This window comes from Cebidichthys violaceus, unplaced genomic scaffold (genome assembly GCF_023349555.1).
Source record: "Cebidichthys violaceus isolate CVI_PGR_0920_01 unplaced genomic scaffold, fCebVio1.0.p SCAF_20, whole genome shotgun sequence".
NCBI lineage: Eukaryota > Metazoa > Chordata > Actinopteri > Perciformes > Stichaeidae > Cebidichthys > Cebidichthys violaceus.
Genome location: NW_027176373.1, coordinates 11,352,089 through 11,361,508, shown reverse-complemented (window position 1 = coordinate 11,361,508; position 9,420 = coordinate 11,352,089). Strand labels below are relative to the sequence as shown.

Sequence of the window (9,420 nt, the reverse complement as noted above, 5' to 3'; positions counted from 1 at the left end):
TTGATCCTCCTGGAGCTGATCATTGGCTGAGCCTTTGCCATTTTGGTTATTCTCCGATCCATTCGAATAGTCGTTTTTCTTTTTCTTCCTCGCCTTTCTGGTTTTGGCTGCCATTTTAAAGCGTTTGATATAATTTTAGCTGAACAGCCTATCATTTTCTGCACTTCTTTATAGGTTTTCCCCTCTTTTATTAATTTCTTAATCAAAGAACGCTCTTCTTCTGAACAGTGTCTTGAACGACCCATTTTACTCTGTTTTTCAAGGACAAATGCACAGCCAGCATATGCAGCGTCAGTTGCCTTGATCCTTAAATAAGGGCCACCTATTTAACACCTATTTTGTTCACATAATCAATAACCTCACTAATTGAACTCAGCACTGCTATTTTTTTTAACACGCCCCTTTCAGTAAATTATTCAGTTTCACAGAATCAGCAGCATGCACGTCATGCCTGTTGGTTTTCTATACCTTTACTAAACCTTCTAGAAACTTACTTGCAGTGTAGAAGTTGAAATTCTAACAAAAACAGTGATTTATCTTGCTAGTGATGTGGGACTGCTATTATTTTGAACACAACTGTAAATACCTCATATCCATTTAGTTGATTCATAGATAGCATTTCACTACACTGAAGACTGATGTGGAAACCCTCAAGTTGGAGTGAAGGTGTGCATCAGTGAGACGACTCCTGTGGGTTTTTGTTCATCTTCATCACAGAGAAAAGCTGCTCACACAGGTATATGCTTTCAAACATGCACAGCGTTTGAGCAGCATGTAGGCGGAGTTGAGGCATCGTTTCGGGGATTAAGCTTGGAAAAGAGCAACAATCAGCTAAAGCAGGTCTGTAACTCCAGCTTTAATCTCCTGTCAGTTTTCACCACAGGCTTAGCAGACAGATTATTTTCTTAAAAAAACATGAAAATACATTAAAAAAAAAGTAGTAAAAATACAACAAAAAGAAAATAAGTATTACTCCCCGTCGGGGAATTGAACCCCAGTCTTCCGCCTCCGTGTGACAGGCGGAGATGTCCACTATACTAACGAGGAGGAGCCTAAAGCAGCATGTGACCTGATCTAACGAATCAATGGGCTGACACGGAGTAGTTAATGGGTATTAAATAGGTATGAAGTGTGTTTTAAATTTAAAAAAAAGTATAGTTTGTGAAACGCCGCTTCACTGTGATGGAAAAAAGTCCAGTTGTGAAATAAAGAAATCCTGTTTACCTTTTAAAAGAAAAACAGGGAGCCTCTAAAAATGTTACCTGGTTGATGTCTAAAGAGGTAAATAACTTGTTACTACATCTCAGAGGTAAATATTGTACTTTTTACAAGTAAACATTGTACTTTTGACTAAAACATTGTTTGCATCATATCTGAGCGACTGGCAGCCCAAAACAGCATTTTGCCACTTTTTTGTGGCCCTCAGACAAATATATAGCGTGAATATATCAATTTAAAAAAGTGCATAACTTCTAGATTGTTACAACTAACAATCCAGTCGCCCAACGACTCACTCGTCGCATTGATGACATCAGGTCAGGTCCGGCTCAGCGCGGAATTTAAAAATAACGTCATGCACTTCCTGTTTACGTTAGCCGGCTAGCTTTTAGCTCAGACTTAAAAAAAAATCGGCATGGTGACGTTGGACATGGAAATACAGTATTTTAACTATTTCTTTCATTTAGCGTAGTTTTTGCTTTGTTCGAGGCAAATAGTGACGCAATCAAACAGCACCCGCGTTGTTTGTAACGTTAGCCAGAAGTAACGGTAACTTCGTTAGCCAAGTAGCTAACTTCTATCCGAGACCGACAGATATTGATCATTGTCTGGTAAAGTAACTGCAGTAAGAGACGTCTACGCTACATTCACTCATATGCCACTAATTAACCCGCGTATGTTTAAAAGCGTGTAGGACAGAAGCTAGCTTACGTTAGCCAACAAGCTAACATGAGATAGTCTGGTGACAGCAGCTACCTTCGCTCTCTGACAGCTAACTTGATGACTTGATTTAACGCTACCTGTCCATAATGGAGGACACCTCTTCTTGTTCTTCGACGGTCGCTGATCTTCCTGTAGCGTCTTTCCTGCAGCGGACGTTGGAGCGGTTATCCTCCTCACAGTGTCTGAAAGTTAACACCGAGGAGGCGGCGGCTCCTGTCGCTGTCATCGCACTTCAGCGGTACTTATCCGAGCAAACCGACGGGCAGCAGCAGCAGCTCGACAGCTACAGCTACGACGTGACGGTCACCGACGGAGTCTGGCGAGCCAAATGCTTCGTGCACCCGAGTTTAAATCACCTGGTGCACTCAAACACCCTGAGGACTGGGGCCGACGTCGACATCACGCAGTGCTCTTTCGTTTACAACGAGAGGAGGCTGGGACACGGTTACATGTGCATCGAAAAGCTCACGTGTGGTGCGGAGAGGTCCGTGCTCCTGTCCGGCGTGAAGGACGTCGGTTCACTGCCCATGTTGGTCAAACACGGCATGGAGAGGAGCGTGCTGCTGCAAAGCGACGTTCCTCTCCAGGTGAGCCGCAAACATTACCTGTCTCTGTGGAACAACGACGACCCAGAGGGGGACACCTGGACCTCCGGGTCTCCCCCATCCGCCACGGTGTTGGACGGTGAGACACTCCGATGACCCGTCTGTCACTCATTGATCTGTTTACATGGCTCACATTCACACTTTGTCTTTTACATGTCAGACCAATGTTTCCTATTATGGCAATATTTTGTATGCACAAGACAATTTTGAGGACTTAACAAGTTGGATATGATACATAGCTGCAACTAACAAGTATTATCATTCATTTTTTAATCTATTTTTATTTATTTATCTCCTGGCAACACAACAAATTAGTGGAAATGCTCATCACAGTTCCCGAAAACACAAAGTGATGTCTTCAAACTGCTTTGTTTTATTACAGTACCCACAATCCTAGACAAGATGTAGTCTTACGCCAAAAAAATATTTGTTGTCTAGAATATTTGTGCTAAAGCTGGCACATCAGTCATTCAATTGCTTCTCCTTACAAAATGTATTTAAGATTTATTTTGCATGACGTTTGGCCATTAACTTGCAGAGAAAATCCTGAAGATGTGTTGTCCTCAATGTCTTCTTTTTTAACAGTGTCCAAGATTACTCTGCTGTGTAGTCTGGAGTCCTGCTTAAGAAATACATGGAAACCTCTCCCTCTCCTCGTGAAGATAATACACAAATCTAGATTACGCTATTATGGGAAGTTTGGCCTCAAGATTGATTATCCATACCTGGTGAGTTTGAACTTCCTAAGAATTTGGAGCCGCGGTAACAAGATGTGTGTAGTCTCACTTGTTTTTTCCCCTTGTTCTCTGTCATATTCCAGGCCTACTTTGAAGTGGCTGACCAGAGTGGGACAATGTCCCTCGTGCTTTGGAACGAACTCTGCCCAGAGTTCTACCAGAGGCTGAGCGTAGGCACCGTGTTGTATGTCCAAAACTACTCCCTGAAGCAGAGTTATTCAAACCGATCACACCCGCAAATGGACCACCACAGAATGAAGACGTTTGACTCTGTAGGTATGTACAGATTTGTTTAGGAGGGTTTGTCTGAAAGGGCTGAACCACTGGCGTTAATGTAATATCTCCATATGCATTTTTCAAAGAAATCTGCCTGAACCCTCGCAACCCTACTTCAGTCATCACCGTGGTCTCACCAAAGAGTGTGCTGCCTCAGTGGGGGTTGCCCGAGGTTTCCTACCAATTCACCACCAGGTAATGAACAGGCATCAATCTCAAGTTTAACATTTCATCATTATCTAACACGATGCACGCTGTGCCGTTATTTACTGTTGTGGTTTATGCACAAAAGACAAACCGATTACAGTTTTGTTAAAAGAAAAGTGCCTCATGGTTTTTATGTATCTTGCAGGTCAGAGTTGGAAAACTTATCCAACAATTCTACGTGTGATGTCATCGGTTTGGTGACGTTTGTTGGTCGTGTTGAAAGAGTCAAGAGTATAGGGAACAAGGGTAAAAAATGTTCACTATCTATAAACTGGTAATTAGTAGTTTTAAAACTGAAGTGAAGCTGCTGATTTCCCTTTTTTATATTTTAATGTTCACCTTTTAGGTCCAGAAAAATACTGGACTTACCGGTGGATCCACGCGGTGGATGGAACGTCTGAGCGTCCTTTTATCCTGGAGGTTTTTTCCTCTTCCCAGCCGGAAGTCTTCAGTCGTATATGCCCGAGTAAGTCATCAATGGTATCGGTTCCTATCCGACAGCTCTGCTTGCCGCACTTGTAAGCATTTCCATAAACCCTTCTCAATGCGTCGTCTTCTCTGCCACAGTGACCTACCTGGTGTGCACTCAGATGAGGGTTTGTCAGGTGGAAGGCTCGTTGCCCTACCTTACCAGCAGCTGCGAGACCGAGACATACATCACAGGTGAGCACAGCTGCAGCTATAAGTACCTGATAACACGTGTGTGGTGACGGCGTCGGTCACTATGTCCTCCGTCTCCATCGGCAGGCCACCACAAAGGTCAGTCGTATGTGAGTGACCCCAGAGTGAAAAGCTTCATCCAGTGGACCAAAACTCTGAAGGACAACGATGTCCTCCAGAAGACTGCTGTTGGTGGTCATTACTGCTACCCTCGGCCCCCTGGGAAATTCATCCAGTCAATGGTGGACGTCTCAAGTGAGGAAAATAAACATAGAATTTTTTAAGATTTTGTTTTTACAACATGGCCTCTATCTCAGAATACACCGATTAGCCCCAGAATATTTTTTTAATAAATACAAAAAATTTGTTTTTATAATTTCAGGGCATGAAATGATGAAGTCCTCTCCAGTACTGAACCATAATGTGATTCACTCTGTTCTCTTGTGGGAGGCAGGAATAAAATAGAAACTGGGTCAGCGTTTTCCTGCAGTTCTGCCAGCCCACTGTACAGTCCAGATAAATCCTTTGCACCTGCGCTCTGCATCTTACTTGCAGGGAGTTAATTGTTACTGCATCTTTATTTAAAATTGTAAAAGCTATTCTTTCAAGTTTCCCATAAGACGACTATTAATTAATTAATAGACTACTTACTTATAGACATTGGTTTGTCCTGTAAGGTTGAGTCTAGTGCACCGTACCACCTTTTTGTTATTTTAAAACCTCTCTGCTCCGTCTGCAGCTCAAGCTCCTCTGGTTGCTGCGGCTGACTTGAAGAAGGAGTTGGAGACTCTGCAATATAGGGAACATAAAAAAGTTGCAATTCAAGGACAGATCACAGCAGTGCGGTACATGAAAGGCCCAAAGACCACAGAGTCTCAGGGAACACAAGAGAAAGAGGTAACTGACGTTATTTCAAAGCATTCGTTCCAACCGACTCAGTTTTTTAGTTGTAAAACATGAAAAATAAGTCAACTGATTTTATGCAGGTGCGAGATGCTTCTACTGACGCTCACAACCATCCCTCAACAGCTGAGCAAACTTTGGCGGCCAGTTCAACATCTGCCTCTCCTGAGAAAATCTCAGCAAGGAAAAGAAGAGTTCAAACAAGGTACGATTTGACTCCTGACCAACAGATTTGTGAGCTTGATAGTGAATCAATAATTGTACTTTTGTGGCTAGAAAGGAGCAAACACATCATGGAGAATTTAAAATATCAACTTTTTTTTTCCAGAAAAGCCACGCAGTCCTCTTTGAATCGTGTCAGTGAGTCTGCGAAAAGGTACCTAAGCTCCAGCTGGTAGTAGTCATCAGGAATCCAGTTTAAGGATTCTGAGCTCATCTGTTTCTGCTCCTACAGGAGACATAAAGACACAGAAGAAGAAGAGAGTGACTCTGGATCTGAGGAGGCTCAGGATGTGGAATGCTGCCAACAGCTGCAAAATCAAGATCCAGGTGTGTTACAGGAGCCAGAGCTCCACCGCGGTGTACCTAACATGTAGCTGATACTGCTTTAACACCTTTTGTTTCCATCAGACGCCGATGTACTATCTTGGGAGAGCAGCAGTTGGCTGACGCAACGACGAGAAGTGTCCGAACATCTGGTCCGAGGCGGTCTGTACCGGGACAGCGTGTCTCGGAGGTTCACGTTCGACGAAAAGAACGTCCTCCTGCGGCAAAGTAACCTCCAACCGACGCGGTGGACGGTGGAGCAGAACGCAGACGTCATTGTTCCTGTGGTGTGTCCAGGATACTACCAAGTAACAATATTAGGTAATGATTTATCCTCAGAATTACTCTTTGATCTGTGGTGTTTTAAACATCAAAATCAGTTTGCCAATCTCCTTTTTGTTTGAACTTTCCTGACAGGCATAAACAAGCAGATAGCCGTGGATGCTGCATATTTGCCGGTTGTGAGCTCAGACGAGCCCCGGGCTGTCGGTCTTCCTCAGGATCCCCACGGCAACACCATGCTGTCCTGCCTCTCGTCGGGCTTCCTCTGTCCGCTCGGTGACGCCGACAGCAACAGCGAATCGGCGCTTCCCGAGCCAGGTAGCAAACACACTGGTGGAAGGAGGAGAGGACCCAAACCTGTTCAGTTCAGCCTTGACCTGAAGATCTTTTTATCACTAATACACAGCAGCGTATTTCAGAAATCAACGTGACAGCCAAGATGTTTGTCTTGCAGAGGAGGTCTTGGCGACTGCCGCTGAACTGGAGGACACGCACGTGGTGTGCGTCCTGGACCTTTGCAGTCTGGGTGGAGACGAGATGGAAGTCCTGATCAACAAGGTGTACAGAGTGACGGAGGTTTCTCTCAATTAAGATCAGCAGCACACTTTAATCATGTCATTGAAATGTCATTTTGGATTGAAAGAGCAAAGGTCCAAAACCTTTGTGTAAATACTCAGATTACCCGTTTACACATGTACAGTAAATGTCACATCATTCTTTAAACAATGCTTTTGAAGAGAGGAAGATTAAAATGCTGAAATACATGAAACTGCATATTTTATGACCATCAGAATTCTGTGTATTTACTGCGACTGACAGATTGCTTGGGTTACAAAGTAGGTGTCAGCTTACGAAACGCAGCAAGTTTTAACTCCTCGAAGCAGCAAACCATCCCCGTGGACTTGTTGTTTTGAGAAGCCAATCGATTTAAAAAAAAAAAAAAAAAAAAAAAAAATTTTGGATGGCTGACATTAAATTAATCAGTGTGAAAATGAAATCACAGGAAGGTGTGACAGTGGCTCATATGGGCGGCCCTCTGCTGTGTGAGAGAAGTGTTGAACCTTGTTGCACAATATTGTATAGAAGTACCGCTGCCAAACCTTTTTCATAGATTAACGCTATAAAGATGAAAAGGCTTTTTGCAATAAGAACACACAGTTGAGAAACAGTCCAGTACATTAATCATTTTCTATGTAAACAGTTTGCTCAGAATAACAATACATATGTTTAAAAATATTTATTTTCAAATATTTCACAATATCCAGGTTGATTTATAAATAATTATTTATATATATATATATACCATAGTTAATATCAAGATATTCTAGAATGTAAACTTAATTTGTTAATTTCTTTTTAAAAAACAATATTAACGATATTTTTTAAAGCTTATGTTGATGGTGAATACGGAAAGAAAACGAGCCAAACAAGTGACTGTGCAACACCAAATAAAAGCCTCATCTCCTCTAATAAGACACTTCATTATGTTACAAAATTACTTTAATTTTATAGTCTTTAAGTCATTTAACATACATATATAATCTATTAAACATATAAAATAAACAACTATATAGAGTTTAAACTTCTTTTTTTACATTCTATTATACAATATATTCAACGTTTGTTTCTGCACTGAAACTGCAGAGGTGGCTGTGCACCAGGTTGCTTTTGTTCGTGTCACACAGAGAGCATTGATCGGACTCTCCGCGCTTACATTTAACGTGTCAGTCACTGTTTTACAAAACAACAGAAAAGTACGAGTTAAATGTGAATCACATGCCTTCAAAAACAATGACACGCAATGAAAAAACCCCATGAAGAGGGAAAGCACTCTGAAAGTTGGATTAAAAAAAAAAAAAGTGCTGCAAATACTGTTAGGAACTACAAGACAAACAGTACCGATGGATTATTTACAATAACGTGTGTGAAGAAATACACACTTGAAAAATCTTCTCTGACTGAGGCGTTAAAATAGAAAACAACCTCAAGGGGAAAGTTTACTGTGATTGACTGAAAGGTTGAAAATGCTAAAAATGTTCCACAATATATCTTTAGAGTTATTTCAGTGATTAAAATGAAATTGATAAATGAGGCAAAGTAAAAAAGATAATCATTTATGGCACCTCTGAGTTGCTGGCTGAGCTGAACTTCACTTGCTTAACTGTTGCTATACCAAATGTGGACGTATAGAAATACACATAGAGAGACAGAGACATCCCTCAAACGTCTAAAAACAGATGTTGATGATGAACAATTGCACTTTTTCTTAAAAAACATTTAAAAAGGGAAAAAGACCTTCTGCTTGATGAGGACACAAGGATTCAGACTTTCTTCATGATCAAGGTGAACGTATGAGCTTTTACTCCAGTGTCTGTGTTGAATTATCATGTCTCTGCACCACCATCTGATACCTTAAAAAAAATAAAAAGATACTGCCGATAAACGGTCGGAGCAATGTTTGGACATTTTTCAATAAAAAAATACTTCCATATAATTTACATGGTGCAACGGCTTATTATACACCTCTATATACATCGTACATCTGTCGTGAAACATTTAAAAACAGTATAAATTAACATTCTTCTTTTTTTTTTTCAAAAGGACATTGCACATAGGAAAGAGTGAATGGGCACTGAGCGTACATGTTGAGCGTTGTTGTCGTCCGCTGTGAACAGCACCAGTCTTGAATGATGTTGTACGGCTCAGACCGAGCGGTCACGCTGAGCTTCTTATAAAGTTCTGCACTGAGACTTTCAGGAGACACTGAGTCACGATAAACTGTGTTTCTTTTTTTTCCTGCCGAGCTGGAAACAAGTACGTGATCCAGGAACAAATTTAAAGATAGATTTTGAAATTCAAATGATGAAGTCAGACTCTGAGACAGGCAGTTTTCCGTACAGTATACAATTTATCAGATTGTAAGAGAAACCCTCTTTTTAGTCATCTCACCATTATTGCAGCGCTGCAATCAGACTTAACTTTATACTCAAAATGACCATCTGAGACAGGAGTACAGTTACAAGAGCTGATGAGTATAGTGGCACAAGATCTCCTTCATCTGATGAACTCAGAGGATTGACATTCAGAAAGCAGTATGAACACATCGTAACATCTTGAAATACTCACAGAACGGCCGTGAGCAACTTCCAGACGATGTCAAAATGTAGTGTTGTTATGATATTCTGAACAATAATACATTAGAGGCGTCTATATTTTCAGGAAAAATAAAATCTTTTTACGGCAATACCACATTCATAGCAGGA

General features: G+C 41.3%; 1 protein-coding gene across 1 annotated transcript; it reads left to right on the top strand.

The window, feature by feature from the left end:
- The first annotated feature begins 1,562 nt into the window (after positions 1-1,562).
- Positions 1,563-7,676, top strand: radx (RPA1 related single stranded DNA binding protein). The gene is made up of 15 exons (XM_068716371.1): positions 1,563-2,625; positions 3,132-3,274; positions 3,367-3,559; positions 3,646-3,754; positions 3,912-4,012; positions 4,113-4,232; positions 4,334-4,429; positions 4,514-4,681; positions 5,166-5,323; positions 5,413-5,534; positions 5,658-5,705; positions 5,784-5,878; positions 5,960-6,196; positions 6,293-6,475; positions 6,612-7,676. Exons 1-15 carry the CDS (start codon positions 2,028-2,030, stop codon positions 6,746-6,748), a joined length of 2,508 nt encoding a protein of 835 aa, XP_068572472.1. The 5' UTR covers positions 1,563-2,027; the 3' UTR covers positions 6,749-7,676.
- The last annotated feature ends 1,744 nt before the right edge of the window (positions 7,677-9,420 follow it).

Coding starts and splice junctions, on each gene's coding strand:
- radx (XM_068716371.1), top strand. CDS start 2,028: ATGGAGGACACCTCTTCTTGTTCTTCGACGGTCGCTGATCTTCCTGTA. Junction 3,275..3,366: donor AGATTGATTATCCATACCTG/GTGAGTTTGAAC, acceptor GTCATATTCCAG/GCCTACTTTGAAGTGGCTGA. Junction 5,535..5,657: donor AAAAGAAGAGTTCAAACAAG/GTACGATTTGAC, acceptor TTTTTTTTCCAG/AAAAGCCACGCAGTCCTCTT.